This window comes from Schistocerca piceifrons, chromosome 5, assembly GCF_021461385.2.
Source record: "Schistocerca piceifrons isolate TAMUIC-IGC-003096 chromosome 5, iqSchPice1.1, whole genome shotgun sequence".
Lineage (NCBI taxonomy): Eukaryota > Metazoa > Arthropoda > Insecta > Orthoptera > Acrididae > Schistocerca > Schistocerca piceifrons.
The window spans coordinates 389942527-389964573 of NC_060142.1; the positions used below are offsets into that span (position 1 = coordinate 389942527).

The following is a 22047-nucleotide window of genomic DNA, read 5'->3' on the forward strand; positions in this document are numbered from 1 at the left end:
CCTCGTACTCTTACGGATTGATGGACAGCCCTGCAGGATTCATGGTGTCAGTCCCTCCAGCACTACTTCAGCCATTAGTCAAGTCCATGCCACGTCGTGCTGCGGCACTTCTGCTTGCTCGCGGGGGCCCTATACGATATCAGGCAGGTGTACCAGTTTATGTGGCTCTTCAGTGTATGAATAAATAATAAAGCCAGCAACCTTTGCTCTGTTTATATATAGAGTGTTATTCACCAGTTTCAAGCAGGCTGCACAGCATCGTGAATACAGAATCAATGAAGATTATTTTTAAAGAAACCAACTCAGCCTTGGCATGAGGCGAATAAAGATATCCATAACTAAAGTCAGTCAGGATAGTTCGATGGGCATTTGGTTCTTACTCATCCGAAATACTAGTCCATTTTCATCCGTTGACCTGCTTTTTTGATAAAAACAGTGTTTTGTTTTCAGCAGGGAGAACAGCGTAATTCCTCGTGCTTGATAAGTGAAGTTGTTTTCATTTTTTGTGTATTACGAATTTGCATAGTAATGAAATAAATATACTTTTCATCTGCGCTTTTCAAAAGAACTTTTAATTTTTAGCAGTCTCGTTAGTGTTCGAAGCTTAAAACAACACCTATAAATCAGTGAAACGTTTTTTTGGTTGGTTGGTTGAGTAAGTAAATTCTTGTTCAGAATTTTTCTGCAATGAGGTGAGACCTTTTGAAACCTTTCTGTATAAGAACTTTCAACTGACTGTTTCTAACAATTTGGGAATATTACATGTCTGACCAATTTCAATCAGTTCTTTCTTTTCTATGGTTAAAGAGCTGTGCTCGTCTCATTCTCCAAAACTTTTTTTAACCATCATTCATAATGATGTGTAATCACAACTATCAGTTTCTCCTATATTGTACGCAGTTGTCGTGATATACTTTCGATTGTACACAGTTGTTGTAAACGTAAGAGTAGCTGTTCGGTGTCTCTTTCACGTGACTGTCCACTCTATAATTCGTTCCTGTAAAAATTTCGTTTAGGCTTTCATGGCGTAGCTATTGCACTCGTATTATGTAATTTTAAGTTTTAATTTGAAACTAAGATTGTATACACATGTACTAACTCGCTTACATTCTCGAACTTAAAGTCATTACCTTTGTCTGATACAGTTACGGTGCCTCACAATCGATATGTCGCACTTCATAGATGTGAAGCGGTATGTTTACATGTTTGCTTCTTTTACTGATCAGCCCTACAATGCCGGCCCAGTATAGTTGTGCATGTCGGTCTACAGTCTGTACATAGCACGTACTACTTGCTGTGCTTACACCAAACATAGTCGACCAAGCGAAGCGTTGTATTTGTGGTATTGCAAGACATCTTTCAACGTCCTCTTGGGCGATTCAATATTTTAAATCATGACACCACAATATTTCTATCACTTCGTATTATTCCTAAAATATTTTCTGTGACGCTACACATAATATATTACGTGCATCTTTTAGTGTATTTTATCTAATTCTACCTTGTTGAACTGCAGCTCACCTGAGGATGTTCGTATAGGATGAAACTGCCCATTGGTTATTAAATCCACAGCTGTGATGGTTGGGGTTCTTTTGGGCAAGGAGACCAGACAGCGAGGTCATCGGTCTCATCGGATTAGGGAAGGACGCGGAAGGAAGTCGGCCGTGCCCTTTCAAAGGAACCATCCCGGCATTTGCCTGAATCGATTTAGGAAAATCACGGAAAACATAAATCAGGATGGCCGGACGCGGCTTTGAACCGTCGACCTCCCGAATGCGAGTCCAGTGTGCTATCCACTGCGTCACAGCTACGATGGTTTTCTTAAATTTCATATTAGGCAGCTAATTGCACCAAGTTTCAACTCTTCTCCTTGACACACAGAAGCAACAAGGTAACTAAATCGCACGCATTACCATAAATCATTTTTATATTTAAATGAGGACTTATTCCATTTGACAGTGATATCAGTCTCAATGAAAATTCAACAAAATACAGAACAAAAAATTGCCACCTGTTGCTAGAGCGGTAGTATCAGTAAGAAACTGCACACTATCCACACTCTTAAACAACAGTCTGTTCCAGTCAGTTCCATCATAGAAGAGGCCTAGTGTTGGATCCACTTGTCAGCGGACGTGAACACAGTGTGTGCAGACATTTCCACAGAGTTCTCCACAGCAGCTGCAGGTCTTCACCACGCAGGTTCTTGTCGCCGCTCGAACCTCAGATTCATACCGCCGATTGGTGTAAGCCCTGGGAAGCTCGGATCCATCCGTACCGGCTTGTCGTCCACAGGCAGTACGACAAATTTTGACAGCAGATATACTATTGCCATCTTCATTTGCATCAAGCCAAAACGCATGCCTGCAACAAAATAAAGGAGCCATCACTTCATTGGTGGTGCGAAAAATAACGTTACGTGTTATCCGTCTTGAAATTTCGAAATAATGAATCAAAAAATTCATTCCACTCAATATCCCACATAAAACTGTGAGACGACTAGTTTGATACATAGCATAGCCTGAGTGCGGTTAGACGAGTTTCTACGCTCGTGTACTCGAATTGTGGGCTGTTCCCCAATCTTCACCTCAGAATACCGGATACACAAATAGTTAAGTACTGTAGGTCACAGGTCAGAGAACAAATTTAATATCATTCAACGGTTTATGGCCAACGTGAATTCCCTCCTAAGTTTAACTGTCTGAAGCGTCATGAAGCACCTCCGATCAAGAATTTAAGAAAGAAATAAAATTCTTAAAATCTTGAAAAAAAAAATGGAACCCACACGACGGAATAGCGCAGGGAGAAACACACACAAGACAGAGAGAGAGAGAGAGAGAGAGAGAGAGAGAGAGAGAGAGAGAATGTGCAGCAAAGTGCGCTTTCGACCTCTTGCAAACAACTAGTTACGGTATTTTGTAAGAAAAGTTCTCTGTCTCTAACTTTCCATCGACATTTTGTAAGAAAAAAAGATAATAAAGTCCACGATTTGACAACATAGTTGCATAAGGAATGCATTTTAAGTTTTCACGCAACTCAGAACCACATCCGACGACTTTTTGCCGTAATTGAATGGCAGCGATATGGGGACCCTAAGAAAGGCTTAGCATGTGAAACCCGTCAGGCCTAGGAGACGTGGTGTTTAATATTTTCATTTGCCATTTATCTTAGTACTACAGAGGAGGTGATTTTCGTATTAAAATTTGCTATACATTTCATCACTGTGGTATCTGTGGTATTTGAAGGCTGAATACGAGATCGATGCAGTTACAACCACTACAGCATGCATACGTCATTATTTAAATTGAGTATTTCCATTGCTTGTAAATAATAGATTTCAGCTATCAGTTGTCCTTTTTAAATTTTATTGGCAGATCTAGATTTCAGCTAGAAACTAGCCATTCTCAGTGCACTATCAATCAATGAATATTCAATGAACTGTGGACGAAGCCCGACCAACAGGCATTACATGCGTTGATCAAAAATGATAATGCACTGAGAATGGCTAGTTTCTAGCTGAAATCTAGATCTGCCAATAAAATTTAAAAAGGACGACTGATAGCTGAAATCTATTATTTACAAGTCAATATAACAGTCGCTGCGTGCAACAGACTTCCGGATGGATGGTACCCTGATTTCCATTGCTGTAGGAATGCTAGCAAAAGAGTTCAGTTGGCGGTAATATTAGTTTTTAGCGCTGACTAATTTAGTATCACATCACGTGGTGACTGGACGCGAATTTCTGGATTTGCTGAATAATATGTAGGAGTATTGCTGAAAGCCACAAAGGTATCATTTAATATACATTGAAATATATTTCGTACGAATCCTAAACACAAAACTACGAGTTACAGGTGTTGGAAAAAATGGAAAAACAGCGAGAAACGCACCCTTGAACATAAATGCAGGTGCTAGGCAAGCCTGCACGTTGCACTCTTGTGTCTGACCACGAACGGTGCCTGAGCAATGTCCTCAACATGTCGCAAGTGCGAATCGTGGGCAGAACAGTGCTGTCAGTGAGTTACCTCGGAGCCGAGTGAATTGTAAGGCGGGCAAGTTGTTGGTGCTCGTATGTATCTAAGGTAGCAGGCGTTTTTGGTGTTTCAAGAGGCACCACGTTGTAGATTTATACCGGATACAGGGAAAGTAAAAAAAACATCGTCCGCTAAGTTACAACGCGGCAACGGCCTTGCCGCAGTGGCTACACCGGTTCCCTTGAGACCACCGAAGTTAAGCGCTGTCGGGCGTGGTCGGCACTTGGATGGGTGACTATCCAGGCTGCCATGCGCTGTAGCCATTTTTCGGGGAGCACTCAGCCGCGTGATGCCAATTGAGGAGCTACTCGACCGAATAGTAGCGGGTTCGGTCAAGAATACCATCATAACGACCGGGAGAGCGGTGTGCTGACCTCACGCCCCTCCTATACGCACCCTCCACTGAGGATGACACGGCGGTCGGAGGGTCCCCGTAGGCCACTCACGGCCTGACGACGGAGTGCTTTAAGTTACAACGCGGACGAAAGTATGTGTTGAATGATCTTTACAGACGGTCATTGAAGAGGACTGCGACCAAAAATAAGAGAACAGCATCTGCAAAAGTCACTGAAAAACTGAATGTCCCTCTCACGAACACTGTCAGCAACAAAACAATGCGAAGATAGCACCAGAAGCTGAGAAACGCAAAGCTAACTGGAGTTCCAAAACAACACATCATTGATTGCAAATGCCCATAACAGGAAAACGTGATGCCGAAACCTTAAGACGTGGACTACGGAGCAGTGGAAGAATGTCACTGTTTCCAACTTCTGGCCGAGTTTACGTCCCAAAAGTGAAACATGACATCGGCGACCATATCGTGAATTTCCTTGGGGTGCGTTGTTACTCTGTAAGACGGCTCTACTGACAAGGATTGCGCGACCATTGTGGCTGATCATGTCAATCCCATGGCACAATGTTTATTCCCTAGAGGTGACGCTGTGTTAAAAGACGACAGTTTCTATGTCCAAACAGCTCGTATAATCTAGGACTAGTTTTGTGAGCACGAGGATCAACTGTAGCATCCCCTCTGGTCCGACTGTCACCAGATCTGAACATAATTGTGGTCTATGTAGAGAAGGGTGCGTGATTGCTACCCCCCCCCCCCCCTCCATCATTGTTTCCTGAGCTTATCACGATTTTGCAGGAAGATTGGTATGATACCCGATACCCCTTGAAACCACACAGGACCTGTAACTATCAATTCCGAGAAGCGGAAAGCTGTTTCGAATGCCAATTGTTTTCCTACAGCGTATGCCAATGAATTTTGTTTTTGGTGTTTCCATACTGTTGTTCACCCCTGTAATTACAGCAGAAACCTGAGGGCTTTTGTACAACTGCACATATGACAGATCTCAGAATTACATTTTTACCACACATCTTATAGGCTGTGATACGTTACTGAATCCTTATCGAGTATTTCTGGGCACTCTAAAAAAGGCTGATAATAAAGAATTGCAAGATCCTTCGGAATCTTAGCAATTCCCTTCAACATGATACGTAAAAGTGAACTCTTCAGTATACAACAAAAAAAGATATTCATAACGCGTTAGCACCTGTAGGCAAAACAAACTGTTAAATATAAGAAGGGTCCTGGAATGTCTGAAGCGGCGATCGTTAATGTCACGTACACAAAGAATCTCCAGCACGCACTACTCCATTCTGTCTTACCGAAACTTTAACGATGACTCAGAAATAAAATACACAAAAAAACCTTATTTTATTTGCTACATCTCTAATTATTTCCTCTGCTGGCGCCGGCCGGTGTGGCCGTGCGGTTAAAGGCGCTTCAGTCTGGAACCGCGTGACCGCTACGGTCGCTGGTTCGAATCCTGCCTCGGGCATGGATGTGTGTGGTGTCCTTAGGTTAGTTAGGTTTAATTAGTTCTAAGTTCTAGGCGACTGATGACCTCAGAAGTTAACTCGCATAGTGCTCAGAGCCATTCCTCTGCTGGCGGACGTTATTATTTCCATGGATTTCATCTTAAATAGGAATGCACAAGCTAAGTTTAAACAGATAATACATCAGTTGAGATGACCTCCGTGCACGAGATATGTGTATGACTGGGATCTAAAGGTCTATGACATAACTAACGCCATGGGTCGGAAAAAAGTATAGCTTATTTTACTTGAAGTATCCATTAGGAAAAGACTTTTCTCTAGATGTCTGCCTACCTACCTCAGTGGTCAGCGTGAATGACTGCCATGAGGAAGACCCAAGATCGATTCCCATTACTACAAAGGATTTTTTCTTGGCTAGAGAACTGGTACGGGGTTCACTAAGTCTGGCGATGCTAAGAGGAGCTACTTGAACGAGAAGACTACGTGTCTCTCCATACCGCATCCGCGTGAGGCCGCAGTTAAGAGGATCTCACGTGACTGGCCGACATCCGTTGGGGCTTCAGCGCCTGGACGAGGAGCACGTCTGTGTTTTATTTGCTCCAGATGAGTGTCGCACTTCTGGGATGGTTCCTGGTAGGTATCTCAGATTTATGAGGAGTTCTCAATAATCCATCAAAAAAGCGTTTTGTGAGCCAGTTCTTTCGTGTATTTACTTCTTTTCCTTAAGATTCTACCTATTACTCGGTCTTGAATATGCTTTCCCAACTATTAGTTTTATGTGGTCATTCCACTCACGGTGTATCTGAATTGTTACTCCTACACGTTTTACAGTAGTTACTGGTTCCACCAGTTCGTCAGCATTAATGTAACTGTATCGTAGTGAATTTCATTTTCAATTTATGTACAGTATGTTACATTTATTTACGTGGAAGGTCAATGAGCCGTGGTAAAAATTGCTGTTTTGAAGAGCGCGCCGCAGCGCGTAGTGTGAAGCAGTCGCCCTCCGTTTCTGGAGGTGGCGCCGCTGTGGCAATCGCTGCTTTGGTGTCTCCCTCTGGTGGGAGTCAACCCACGACATCGGTCTGGCCAGTGCGAGCTGCGACGCCGGAGACGGGAGATCGGCGCGCCTTCCTGCGTCCGTTGAAGCGGCTGGCAGCGGACGGTTCGGGAGAGCGATTTGGGGGTGCTGCGCCAGGTCTTCTCGAGAAATAGCAGTTTATTAGAAGCTAGGTGATTGATGATATCTTGTTTGATTTACTCTTGTTACATTCTACTTGTTTTCTTGGTGAGGTTACCAGCCGTTTTGCTTAGGGGTCGTCCCACCATTCTTTGCCGTTTACCCACCCGAGGGATGGAGGTTGTTTATAAATTGGGTGGTCCGTTTTCCCTTGTGGAGTAGGGGCGGGTTAGAGCAACCTGCGGTTCGGGTTGTTCGGTAATCTCTCTATCAATCTACCGTAGGTTAGCAGCTGCCTCTGTCATGTTTGTCGGATTTGGTGTGTTAACGAATTTATTGCTTGGAGTGTAACGGCCTAACACCTGAAATATGTTTTGATCTTTGGAAACTTTGATATTATTGCCTATAATCTTGAGAGGCGGTATCTGTGTAGTGTAGAGCATCTTAACTATTGTTTGGCTAACCTTGTGGAATTTTGTATAAGATTGCGTTTCATTGGCTTTTATTTAATTGATCTTTTAGTATATAAAGTTGCCACCCTTTCAGCGTAAGACTTTTCTTAGAAGTTAAAATCAAGCATCACCTTCGGTGACAAGGTTAATATTTTAATTGTTAGTGTTTTGTACCATTTCCATCCCTCCTACGGGGGGGGGGGGGTGCATAGTTTGTGTGCTTGTGTAAATTGTTAAAACTCTTAGTTTAAAGTAATCTGGTGTGTTACAGATTTCCACCAGTGTAGTCTTTCAGAGGCTGTTGTGAGCGGTCGTAACTATGGCCGGTTCGCAGCTCGTGGTCGTGCGGTAGCGTTTTCGCTTCCCGCGCCCGGGTTCCCGGGTTCGATTCCCGGCGGGGTCAGGGATTTTCTCTGCCTCGTGGTGACTGGGTGTTTTGTGATGTCCTTACGTTAGTTAGGTTTAAGTAGTTCTAAATTCCAGGGGACTGATGACCACAGATGTTAAGTCCCATAGTGCTCAGAGCCATTTGAAATATGGCCGAGTCAAAAGGGAGCGCCAAGTTTCTCTGCCCGAAAGCTCATACAGCAGTCAAAACTTGTTTCTTTCTGCCTCTGAATAAATTTGATATTTAGAGGGTGCTTTCTGATTAAAATTTTAGATCTGTTTCTTTTAAAAAATGCTTTTAGGCACTATTGAAGTGAATAAAATTCCCATTTGTTAAAAGGAATTTGGTTATGATTTCATCAGTTACTCCCTGGCAACTACTTCCATGCTTACATAGTGTGATTAAATGTGTTAATGTTCTTGATCAATCGCTAGTAAATAAAATAAATTCTTAAGAATATTCTTTGAAAATAAATCACGGTTCAGTCAACTGCGACTCCCTGCACAATTAATCATTCCCCCGTAGGTGATCCCAACGATGTTTTGACGTTGCGACATTATTGTAGACCACCACATCGTCTGCAAACAGCCTTGCAGAGCTCGTGGCCATATCCAATAGATCACTTACATGTGTGTTGTAAACAGTTAGCGGATTCCTGCAATTAGCATTAGACAGGTCGATTTTGTTCCGATAATAGCCATGTCTTGCATTGTATCTGCAAGGCACTCTTGAATCTAGTCACAAATCTGGTCTGACACTCAGAAAGATCGTATTCTTTTCGGTAAACATCTGTACAGGACCACATCAATGGCCTTTCTGAAGTCAAAGAACACGGCACCCATCCGAGCGCCGGCGTCTACAGCGCTGTGGATTTCATAGATAATCATATCAAGCTGAGTCTCACAAGATCTCTCCCTTTCAAATCCATGTTGATTTTTTGTAGGGCAGATTTTCTTCTCCAGAAAACGTCGCAATACTTGGGCATAAAACTGGTTCCACAATTCTACAACACATTGACTTCAGGAGTATAGACCAATAATTATGTGCATCTGTTCTACAAAACAGCTAGAAAACTGAAATGATAACAGTGGGAAAATAGAGGTATATTTTAACGAATTGTAAGTATGGCCACGCTCATCCTGTCTCTACACCTACACACCGAGTGAGATTCCATGTGGCGCAACACTGGTTTATACTTGTCTTCAAATCAACACACTGAGTGAAGTACCGTAGTAGTAGAACGGTAGCAGAAACTTGAAATAAATAATTAACTTTTTCACCTGTCTACTCACCCACACGTCAACTGAATTAGCACAATGGTAAAATGTTGGATTCCACCTCTCTCCACACCTACGCATTCAGTAATGTATCACAGTAGTGGAGCACTGGATTCTGTATGTCTCCAAAACCAGACATCGTGAAAATTACTGCAATGGTTTAATATTCGAGTCCACCTGTCTCCATTACTCCATACCAAGTTATGTATCATAGTGCTAGAGCACTAGATTCCACCCGTATACACACCAACACAACAAGTGATGTACAACATTGGCAGAATATTGGATTCCATTTTTACCCACCCCTATACACTGAAGTAGCACAGTGTTAGAATACTGGATACTCCCCTGTCTCCGCACCAACACACGTCATGAAGTAACATAATGACAGAACCCTGGATTCCACCTGTCTACACATGTACACACCAAACGACTTACTGCAGTGGTAGGACAACAGAATTCACTTGTCTCCACATCCTTACGCTGAGTGAGATATCAAGTGAAGGAGCACTGGATTCCACCAGTCTACACCCTTACAGGCTAAGTGAGGTACTGCAGTGGTAAAAACTGGATTTCACCTGTCTCCAAATTTAAACACCAAATGAGGTACTGTAGAGGTATGAAACTGGATTCCACCTGTCTCCACACCTGCATGCTGTGTGAGGTACTCCAGTAATGGAACACTGGATTTCACCTGTCTACAGGCCTACATCCCAAGTGACGAATCGCAGATGCAGAACACTGCATTGCACCATCCTCCGTACCTATACACCAATTGAGGTACTGTAGCGGTTGAACAATGGTTTCCATCTGTCTACACACCTACACAGCGACGGAGCTTCCACTGTGGTGCAACACTGATTATTACTTGTCTTCAAATCAACACACTGAGTGAAGTACCGTAGTAGCAGAACACTTTGTTTCACCTGTCTACTCACCTACACACCAACGTAATTACCACAATGGTAAAATGTTGGATTCCACCTCTCTCCACACCTACACATTGAGTGATGTACCACAGTGGTGGAACACTGGATTCTACCTGACTCCAAATCCACACATCGAGAGAACTACTACAGTGGTCGAAACCTCGATTTTACCAATCTCCACACCTACATACCAAGTGATGTACCATAGTGCTAGAACACTGAATTCCACCTGACTCCACACCCGCACACTGTATGAATTACTGCAATGGTAGAACACTGCGACCCAACTGTCTACACACCTGCACACCAACTGAATCACCGCAAATGTAGTACAGCGTAATCTATCATCTACAAATCTACACGACAAGTGATGTGTGCAATGATAGAGTATTAAGTTAAAAAATGTGCAAATGTGTGTGAAATCCTATGGGACTTAACTGCTAAGGTCATCAATCCCTAAGCTTACACACTACTTAACCTAAATTATCCTAAGGACAAACACACACACCCATGCCGGAGGGAGGACTCGAATCTCCGCAGGGACGAGCTGTGCAGTCCATGACTCCAGCGCCTAGACCGCTCGGCTAATCCCGCGCGCCCATTAAGTTCCACATGCCACCACTCTACACACTGAGTGAGCTACCAGTGTGGTATTCCATCTGTCTTCAAACCTATGCCGCAGCTGTGGCCGAGCGGCTCGAGGCGCTTCAGTCCGGAACCGCGCTGCTGCTACGGTCGCGGGTTAGAATCCTGCCTCGGGCATGGATGTGTGTGATGTCCTTAGGTTAGTTAGGTTTAAGTAGTTCTAAGTCTAGGGGACTGATGACCTCAGATGTTAAGTCCCACAGTGCTTAGAGCCCTTTAAACCATTTCAAACCCAGACACAGAGTCAGGTACTTCAGAGATGAAAGATTGGACTCCACATGGCTCCATAGCTGTACGGTGTGTAACATACCATAGTGTTAGAATACTAGTGTCCATATGTATCGACAGCTACAGACAGAGTGAGGTACTGCCGTGGTAAAACACTGGACACACATTATGAAAGGTGGCGGTTGAATCTCCTCCATCTCAGATATGCCTTCCTCGCTTAAGGTGGATGCCAGCATGGTTCCTTTGCAAAGGACGTATGAATTTCATAATTCTTTCCTTCCTTTCCGCAGTATGAACTCGTGTTACGTCTCTAGTGTCCTCACTTATTTTTTCCACTTCTAAAGCTGTTTGTGAGAATATGTTTTTAATCCCATGTAGAGGTTACGGCAGCGAAAGACATCAAGAGATCAAACATTTTCACTAGAAAATCGTTGGATAAAGTGCACTGACCTAAGAGTCAAAACATCGGAACTTTAGGGGTGTTTTCTTTTTAAAAAAATGAATATGCTTTCATTGCCTAGCGAAGTGCTGTGCACGGTTAATGCTGATACTGGAGGAGCATAAATAAATAAATACTTTCCACGACTAGCCTCCGTGATGTGTGGTTCAATCAGAGTGGAGCAGGCCCAAGAAAGTGTGTGGTGCATCTTATCAATGGGATAACCCCGTGCTCACAACTCTCGTAGTGAATGCTCAGGTGCTACAAAATGTAAACCCAACAGCCTTGCAAACCTAACCTGTGCACGCCTATATTATCAGTTACTCACCGTCCTTCACAAAACTTTGGAAACTGCAATTTTACCCATGAAACCTCGATACACATGAACGACACATCTTGGCGTATATTTGAGGCAGGTACTTTCTGACTATTGTCATCTCGTGTACGAAGTGACACATTGCTCTCACCATTATGGCCACAGATAACTTTCCCAAATGTCTTAGTGGTCCACGAAGTTTTCAGGTTGTCGACAAAAATTTGTCGATTGCTATCCAATAACAAGACAAGAAAAATGAAATATTTTCATTCTAGAGAAAAATACATTAAATATTTGAAAGATAGAAACTTTTTCAAAAATACGATCCTATCTTCAGGAACCTACTATGGGAAAAAAAGACAAAGAACAGCTTGGGCATAGAAAGAAAATGCCAACATAACAACACGACGTGAGAGAGCTTTTTTTATATAGTTGCTGATTTAATGTACCTCCGTGCGCAAAAGCAGTGTACTACCATCCTACATGATTTAGAGTTCTTGTGATTCACACTTACCTCCTATGAACCAGGTATATTTTCCTCAAGTACTTCCATTTCTGAATTTATTTGAAATTCGTAAGTGGCGCCAACTGTTGATTGTTTAGTGCGGTCATTAAACATAGTGTACACGTAAGAAATCTTATTGCAATACTTATATCTCGGTTACACTGGACGTGTAAAGATATTCATAACAATTATGTAACAATTAAAAAGAGTCAATAAATATGAAAGTAGATGTGACTCACCAATGCAGATGCGTGGCCCTTCGCCGAAAGGCAGAAAGCTGTAGGTATGCCTAGATGCCACCTGCTCCTCAGAGAAGTGCTCAGTGTCGAATTTCTCAGGATTTCGAAAGAACTTCCTGTCATGATGGAGTCCCATGACTGGAATGATCACCTTAGTTCCTGTCTCCAACACACAGTCATATCCTGGCAGTTTATAATCCTTCGCCACCTCACGATTCAGAATTTGAGCAGGAGGGTGCAGACGAAGGGTTTCTGAAAAAAAGGACATATCTCATCGTAGATATCTTAACGATTTTTCTACATTGGCGCTCCGCGTAAGGTCTTAAATCTAATGGACAACAGTCTGGTATAACTGGTAAAAGGGTGGGGTGCTATGAGTGATAAAGTGACGGAATTATTTTTCTGAGGATTCAAAATGAGGCAACATCCACCATCATCATGCAGATTTCCACGCCCACATCACAAGCCGATGACGAGAATATAGAGGGAATATATGTAGAACTAGAGAAATCGATAAAATTGGCGGAAGGGGTGAGATTTTGATAGTCCTAGGTAGTTCGAACGTTATTACATGGAGGGGAATGGGATGGAAGACTGCTGGGAAATAGGAGAATCATCAGCAGCACTGGGGGCATTTGACATTCAAACGAAATTCATTGTGCTTGTAAGAGGAAGTACGACCATCTGTGTCAGTGGTACTCAACGTGGTCCCTAAAGGGCACTAGTGGGCATTTCAGCTTCCATGTTGGACGGTAGGTGGTAGGAATTTTAAAAATATTTTCATCAGATTTTCATAAAATTTTGACGTCAAGTTTTTGGTAATTATTATTAGATCCTTTCACTTGTTGTAACTCTGCTTTACAACTTTTATGAATTAAAATTACTTTCCTAAGTTATAAATAACCATTGTTGTGGAACCGGTGGACGGTTAGAGAATTTTACTACTAACATAATTACAAAAGTGAGTAGTAGGTAAAAAATGTTGACTAGTCTGATCTGTAGAAACAGTTTTGGAGACAAGCTGAGCATCCCCGTTAAATTGTTTGCAGACGATGTTGTCATTTATCTACAGTATAGTCATCACAAGATCAAAACTAAATGAAAGATGATATAGATGTATATCTGTATGGAGCGAAAAGTGGCAATTGTCACTGAAGAAGTAAACGTGTGGGTTCAACCACATGCAGACAAAAGCAAATTCGTGAAATTTTGGTATACATTAAATCACACAAATTTAAAGGCCTCCAATTCAACTACATACTTCGAAATTACAATTACGAACAACTTAAATTGCAAAGGTGACAGAGATAATGCTGTGGGCAATAAACCCAAAGACTGTGTTTAACTGGCAGAACACTTAGGGGGTGCAACAGGTCTATTAAAGAGTCTGTGTGCACTACGTTTGTCCATCCCCTGCTACAATATTGTTGTGTAGCGTGGCACTCTTACTACACAGGATTGACGGAGAACATCTAAAAAGTCCAAAGAAATGCATCTGGTTTTGTATTATCGCGAAACAGGGGGAGAGCGTCATGGATATGGTAAGTGATTTCGGGTGTCGATGAGCAAAAGAGAAGAGTGTTTTGTTGCAGCAAGACCTTTTCACGAAATTTCAATCAACAGCTTTCTCCTCTGAATGTGAAAATTTTGTATCATCTCCAGCCTGCAAGGGGAAAATTATCGTCGTAATCAAGTAAGAGAAATCAGAGCTCGCACAGAAAGTTTTAAGAGTTCGTTTTTCCCACGCGCCGTTAGAGAGTGGAACGGTAGAGAAAGCACCACGGCAGTGATTCGAAGCGCCTTTTCCCAGATATGTAAGCTTGAATTGCAGTGTAATCATGCAAACAGAGGTATAGTCTTGCTTGTAACATCTATACACACTCTTTTATAAAGGTATGCATGTGACAGGGATTTTATTGGTGATAAAAAAATAGGAATAGGGATCATTCGTATAACCAACAGGACGTTCGTCTCAGTGTCACTATCCTACAGTACAAGGTCAAAGGTGAATGTGACATACTTTCTCCTACTTAGGCAAATGGAGCACGTCTGTTGTTTGTTTTTGTATTTGAGGTGGTCTACGGTGAACTTGATGGGAAGTTCATGTGCATTTCCTCTGGAAACGTCACAAAGAGGTTTTTTTTACTATATTTTCGCCGTCACCAGCTGACCAAATTCCAGCCGAGGATTCGAAGACGGTTACGCAGAGAAAATAACTGAAATTTTAAAAACATTCCTAAGACCCCGATTTCAAGAAAATTTTGTAAAATATGTTTATCCGTTTCCAAGATACTAATGTTCAGATTTACCCTTCTTCTACACGAAAAATACGGTGTGATGCGAAATCTAAATAATAAATAACCATAGGAAATTGCTGAAATGTTAACGGTGTGTTCTCTATGCATCTATCTGGAAGAGCCATCTCCCCGTTTTCAGACCCCTTTATGTGTTATTGAGAAACCCCCGAAAACTTATATTTTTGGTGCCGAAAACGCTGCCGTGGATTGCGAGACGGCTATGCACACCAAAGGGCTCTAATTTTTACGACGGATTCTTAAGATCATGGTCCTGAACAGCCTTGAAAATTTTCTTCATATCTTTATCCATTTCCGAGGTACAGAGGTTCAAAATGACCCTACTTGCACATGTCAAACACGCATCTAAAATCGGTTGAAAGATGAAAACGTGGCTTGCAAAGTGACGTAGCACTGATAAATATGCTGCAAAGTGTCTCCTTTATCATCTGGAAACCCTATATTGTACTACAGACGTACCTGTAAAACATTTTGCATGTAAAATCCGACTGAGGTATAAAATAAGTTTTGTATTATTTCAACTTCACATAAGTAGACTGTCTAAATCTTACAGACCAGTACATTTCGTTTATTATGACTAACATGCTCCTGCTGCAGCAGGGGAAAGAAGGGAACCAGCTGAAAAATGCTCCTACTGGAGCACATAGTAATGTGAATATGTTCCTGTTTATTTCAAAGACTGATTTAAATATGGGATACCAGCTGCCTCGTTCTACCTTCCTCAGCACCTTTAAAAAAATTTCCAAAATGTTTGGCATGCAAACATACTCGCATTTTCTTATGCTGAGAGAAAAGAAGACAGTGGTAATGGTAAAGAGACGGAAAAGTAATAAATACTGTAAGTGTTAGTAGACAGTATCTGTGTTATTTGTATTATAGAAAGAGCGAAGGCGACTATCGCATTATCAGAGAGAGAGAGAGAGAGAGAGAGAGAGAGAGAGAGGGACACAGTGACAGTGACGGAACAATTCTAGGAAAAGAGTAACGGAGAAAGTGCCTGAGGGAAGGAATGAAGAGAAAGAGGAAGATGAATTGGGTGACAGCAAGTGATTAAGAGAGTGGATATATGACACTGACAACGAGGAACAGAGAGATATTGACGGTGAGAAGAGACAGCAACAATAGGAAGGAAGGAATGAGATAGTAGGAGTAAGAGAGAGCAAGAGGGAGACAGTGGCAGAGAGAGGATACTTCAGTAGTAAGACAGAAGAAGAAGTGGCTGTAATTTTGATACAGGAGAAACAAAGAGATATTGACAATGAGTTGGGATGAATAAGTGAGTGAGAAAGAGCTACTGTGATTGGATGGGTAACAGAGACAACAGTGACGGACTAGTGGGTGTGAGTTAATTAGAGGTAGGAGAGCTTCTGGGAGTTTGAGGTGAGTTGAACATTAAAAAAGCATGAATATGTTCGTATGCCAAAATTTTTGGAAAGTTTTTAAAGGTGCTTAGGAAGATAGAATAAGACTGTCGGAAGCTCACTTTTCAGTCCGTCTTTTAAACAAACAGGGACATACTTGCATTTTTGTGCTCCATTAGGAGCATTTTTCTGCTTGTTATTTTCTGATCATTTATGTGCAAACCCACAGTAAAGGGATTCATAAATCCGACAATTTTTTTTTCTATACCAAAATAAACAACTCTATTCCTAAAAATATGCAATAAGTGTTCCTTGCTCATGGATAATTAATAACAAGTTAGATTAAAGTTACGTAAAAGATCTTCTTGGAATTATAATAATGTGATTAACATATTTTGGCAAGCTCTTCACTTGCTCTTAGAGTAAACCTTATTATACTCCGTGGTTGATAGCACGAGGGTATAAGATGTTTTGTGGGAAAACAACTGCAAACATATAGTTCTGAATGAATCAACAAATAAAAAGGGCATATCTAAGCCCCTTCTCTAGGTTCTGTTTCTGTTTATTTCTTTGTGTGTGTGTGTGTGTATGTATGTGTTTGTGTGTGTTTGTGCACATGTGTGTATGGTGTGTGTGTTCACATACGTGTGTGTATGTGTGTGTGTGTGTGTCTGTGTATTTGTATAGAGAGTACAAAATCGCGTAGTGATAAAGGTATACCGGAAGCTATCTTAGACTTGTAGGTACAAAAATGCGGCTTGTAAGGGTAGCTTACGATGATGTTTCAAGTAGGGATTAGTGAACTGTGGTCTTCTTCATTTCTGAGAATATTTGAGCTTTACTTGTGGTTCAGGTTTGCACTGCCGCAGTAAATTACTTTGCTTCACATTATTGTATATGGATACCATTAGCTACCCAAACGGCGGACAAATGGACAACTATGTGTTTGATATATTGTTAGGAAACCCCGTTCTCCCCCTTAATGGCTCTTAATGTATTCAGCATCGAAATTTAATTACTGTAATACACGAAAAAATCAAAATCGTACAACGTACCGTTCACCACCTTTTCTAGGTATGGCATCTGGGTCATTAAGTCTTCATACGTCACATCACCTTTTGTCTTCTTCATCACTTCGTCAATTTCTTCTTGTAGTTTCTTCTGAATATCCAGGTGTCTAGCGAGCTCGTACAGACAGAAGCTTACAGTGCCGGAGGAAGTTTCGAACCCACCGAGGAAGAACCCCCACGCCTGTGCTGCCATCTCCTTGGACGTCAGGATCCCGTTCTCTTCTGCCAAGGATAAAATACGTTTGTATGCAGTCAGCTGCGTTGTAAGACAAATGAGATTGATGAATTATCATCTTACAGTGATTCATGGAAAAATACACTCTAAAAGTTTATCTCTGATTGTTGTCGACTGGGGGAAGGTTCTCCTTCAAGATGCACTTTCATTGTAAAGAAGTGAAATATCAACAATAACTGCTGAAACCTTGACTCTGACACATACTAAATGCGTAATATGGAGAAAGCAGTACACAGACTTAAAGAAAATACATGCTGATTTATACTGGATGTTTAAAACGGAGTGTCATACAAATTGTTACCGGAGGCGATGTTGGTGAAAACTAAAAAACAAAAATCCTATAAAAATACGTCTGGAAACCAATAATTGTGTCGTGGATGATGTTCATTGCTAATTTCTTACTGGTTGTGTTTGCCTCTGTACTTGCTCCTCTGAGGTGATGATGGTGTTGGTCACAGCCAGTTTACAGTTCGGACAGTGACTGAATATCATCATGGTAGCTGTGTGTGGGGAGGTGCAATTAGGCAAGGTTTCATGGAAGCGAAGCAGCAGATTCACTATAATTTCAATGTGTGAGCAGCAGCTGTGGCCGGCCTGAGTGGCCGAGCGGTTCTAGGCGCTACAGTATCTAACTGCGCGACCGCTACAGTCGCAGGTTCGAATCCTGCCTCGGGCATGGATGTGTGTGATGTCCTTAGGTAAGTTAGGTTTAAGTACGAGGGGACCGATGACCTGTGCTCAGAGCCATTTGAGCCATTTGAGCAGCCGTGGGTGACAGCCTAACGGAGCCACAGTCTTAGAAGGCACAGTAAAAGTTTTATTTAATTTATTCGAGATGTGAATCTCTATCACACGTTAGTGGAGATCGTTAGCCTTGCAAAAAGACAACGAATGTTGTGCACGATGGGGCATCACCACATTTCACACTCTTCGTACGACATTACATAACACAATCGTTTAATGAGTAATGTATTGGTTGAGAATGTACATCATCACGGTCTCCCACGTCACCTGCTCTTAACCGCTTCCTGATTATGGGCACATTTAAAGGCATTGGTGTGCTTCACAATCATCGAAAACGAAATACGTTACAAAAGCATCTGTGTCAAACGTGTGAGTGAATCCAAGGACTGTAACGTGAGCTAGCGCAAGTTCGTGATTCTTCGTAAAAGATGGCTGAAGGGTGGGAAGAGTTAACAGTGAGCACTTTGGCATCTTCTATAGTTTCAACGGACAGATGGCTACAGTAGAACAGAATGATCTGTGTCTCAACAAGTTTTTATTTAATGTTAGACGTATATAACCTGTTTTTATAGTTTCGACAAGTACTGTCTCCCGTAGCAATAATGAAATTTTTAAAACGACCTATGTATGATATTCTTCATCACTTCCTTGCGTTTGCTGTCTCTCCAATAAGATATCAGTAAAAAATTAAATAGCGCTCAAGATCTCAAATGGTGAGCTATTCGTCGATTCTTAAAATATAATACACACCTTCCCTAATGGAGAGGCATGAAGAAAACAATTTACATCTACATCTACAGTTATACTCCGCAAGCCACCCAACGGTGTGTGGCGGAGGGCACTTTACGTGCCACTGTCATTACCTCCCTTTCCTGTTCCAGTCGCGTATGGTTCGCGGGAAGAACGCCTGCAAGCCTCCATGCGCGCTCGAATCTCTCTAATTTTACATTTGTGATCTCCTCGGGAGGTATAAGTAGGGAGAATCGATATATTCGCTACCTCATCCAGAAATGCACCCTCTCGAAACCTGGACAGCAAGCTACACCGCGATGCAGAGCGCCTCTCTTGCAGAGTCTGCCACTTGAGTTAGCTAAACATCTCCGTAACACTATCACGCTTACCAAATAACCCTGTGGCGAAACGCACCGCTCTTCTTTGGTTCTTCTCTATCTCCTCTGTCAACCCGACCTGGTACGGATCCCACACTGATGAGCAATACTCAAGTATAGGTCGAACGAATGTTTTGTAAGCCACCTACTTTGTTGATGGATTTTCTAAGGACTCTCCCAATGAATCTCAACCTGGTACCCGCCTTACCAACAATTAATTTGATATGATTATTCCACTTCAAATCGTTCCGAACGCATATTTCCAGAAATTTTACAGAAGTAACTGCTACCAGTGTTTGTTCTGCTGTCATATAATCATACAATAAAGGATCCTCCTTTCTATGTATTCGCAATACATTACATTTGTCTATGTTAAGGGTCAGTTGCCACTCCCTGCACCAAGTGCCTATCCGCTGTAGATCTTCCTGCATTTTGCTGCAATTTTCTAATGCTGCAACTTCTCTGTATACTACAGCATCATCTGCGAAAAGCCGCATGGAACTTCCGACACTATCTACTAGGTCATTTATATATATTGTGAAAAGCAATGGTCCCATAACACTCCCCTCGTGGCACGCCAGAGGTTACTTTCACATCTGTAGACGTCTCTCCATTGAGAACAACATGCTGTGTTCTGTTTGCTAAAAACTCTTCAATCCAGCCACACAGCTGGTCTGATATTCCGTATGCTCTTACTTTGTTTATCAGGCGACAGTGCGGAACTGTATCGAACGCCTTCCGGAAGTCAAGGAAAATGACATCTTCCTGGGAGCTTCTTTCTTGCTCACTTCTTTTAAGCTTACCACGTTGTCTCGTTTATATGAAGGTCAGGTGTGTCTACTGCCTTTTCGACAAATGTAGATTAACCCTTTACATTAGTAATACAAACACAAAGCTGTATGCCATATCAGCTCATTGCTATCACTTTCCGTGTGATATTTATAATCAAAACAACTGATACAAAAGCCGTTTTAATTTCATCTAAAAATAGGATGGCGCCAGCCACTGGATCACACAGTGATAGTAATTCCTATGTGAACTACATATATCTCCACCTTCTGGCATCCACAATGCAGGGGCTGAGAGTGAACGACCTCTCCAGCGAGTGGTGCAACTGGGTTCTCAGTGTTCAGCCAGTCGATAGTTCACCATCATAGGTGGGGCTGCGATGGAGCAACAGGGAGATGTCTAATTGTTGTCCAAGTTTCGTCATGTAAACGGTACTGTTAACGATTCAAACAGAGGATGTACCAGTTATGATGCAGATGACAATATAACGGCAATATATTAGTAGTAATATTGTTCGTAATGTATGAATTACTGGTAGACTATCAGCTTTCAGAAACTGTTACTACCCCAAACTATTGTCATTTTTTAGAGAGTGATATGCGATTAAATTATTTTAGCTTACAACTTCTATACCTAGAGTGACAATCATCACAGTTTTAAATGAATGAATTTGGCATTGTGCTGTGTGGTAATCAACGACATTAAGTACCATGGCATTAAGTGATATCTTTATTGCATCTCTTGCGGAGGCGAGAGGAATAATGGTATCTTAATGCAGAAATGTTTAAGGACGATAGTCTGGACGATGTGCTAATTATATATTTAAACTTTTAAAAAGATTTTCAAGACTTACGTTCAGAATTCTTATGCCCAGAGACTGAGAAGCTGTCATCGATGTATCCGTTGTTCTTCAACTGAACCATCAACTGTATGAAGTCCTTCCTAATGACTCCTGCTCCCTCTCGGTGTCTGACTGTGTCCTTGACGATCTGTGTGAAGTACACTGCGATGTCCTTTGGAACGAGGGGTATAGGTAACAAGGTGCGCAGTTTAGGATTAGCGAGTGCCACACCCAAAGACAGGAAGGTACGCAACGAAGGCTTGAAGAAGCGCCGTCCCCACTGTCGGAACTCAGCGTTGGGAATGTGCTGGCTGTCTACATCGATGCCGAAGGCGCAGGAGCGATGGCGTCAGTGGAGTAGCGGGCAAGCATCTCACGGACTTCCACAACGCTGCCCACAGGTGTGACGTCAACCAGAGTGCGTGCACAGTCGCGCACTATGCCGAACATGGCGCGCATTTTTTCCAGACGTGAACGTGGGGGACAGCTTTTGGCGCGATGATTTCCACTTGCTTCCTGATTGGAAGAAGAGGTGTGCTGACAGTGGGTCTGTCTTCTCGTCCACATAAACGCCCCGATCGGGAAAATAGTTAAAATCTTTCACAAAGATCGTTTTGATCAGCTCTGGATCCCGCACAACGAGAATAGGGTTGTGTAATGAGTAAATACCGACGACATGTTTGCCTTCTGCTTCAAAATAGACGTCCCGCAGATCCTCGCCAAGGCTCTTCCTCATTAGTGCCGTGTTCCATGCATTTCCAAGCGGGAAAGACGGCTCCAAATACGGCAGACCTTTCTTCTTCCAGTGTGTGTAACTGATTTTAAATGTGACGTAAAGTATCGCAAAAACCGTTGACAAGATAGCCAACATTTCGGTCACCCAAGAATCGAAGAAGATGGCCATTTTGATTCCTATAGAAACAAAAAGAAAGAATAGATCATTAGTATCACAACATATACGAGTAACTCCTTATATGCTATGCTGCGTTGTTAAACCCCTTGTTTGGCACACTTCTGTAACAACAGGAAAGCTGACTGCAACTCACTGACGGAATGAGCGACGTTGGCTATCGCTACCTATAGAATATTAGTGATTTCACTGCAGTTTAGCGTAC

At 42.2% G+C, this 22047-nt stretch overlaps 1 protein-coding gene across 1 annotated transcript in view; it reads right to left on the reverse strand.

Annotated features, from left to right (window-relative positions):
* Positions 1–1937: 1937 nt before the first annotated feature.
* Positions 1938–22047, reverse strand: part of LOC124799017 (cytochrome P450 6k1-like) — a 39063-nt gene continuing 18953 nt past the window's right edge. Inside the window, exons 2-6 of the mRNA XM_047262553.1 lie at positions 21361–21844; positions 20945–21270; positions 17200–17436; positions 12469–12720; positions 1938–2361 (exon numbers count right to left, since the gene is read on the reverse strand). Coding sequence (XP_047118509.1) covers positions 2189–2361; positions 12469–12720; positions 17200–17436; positions 20945–21270; positions 21361–21836 — 1464 coding nt within the window. The 5' untranslated portion in view covers positions 21837–21844 and the 3' untranslated portion in view covers positions 1938–2188. The remainder of the gene's footprint in view (positions 2362–12468; positions 12721–17199; positions 17437–20944; positions 21271–21360; positions 21845–22047) is intronic.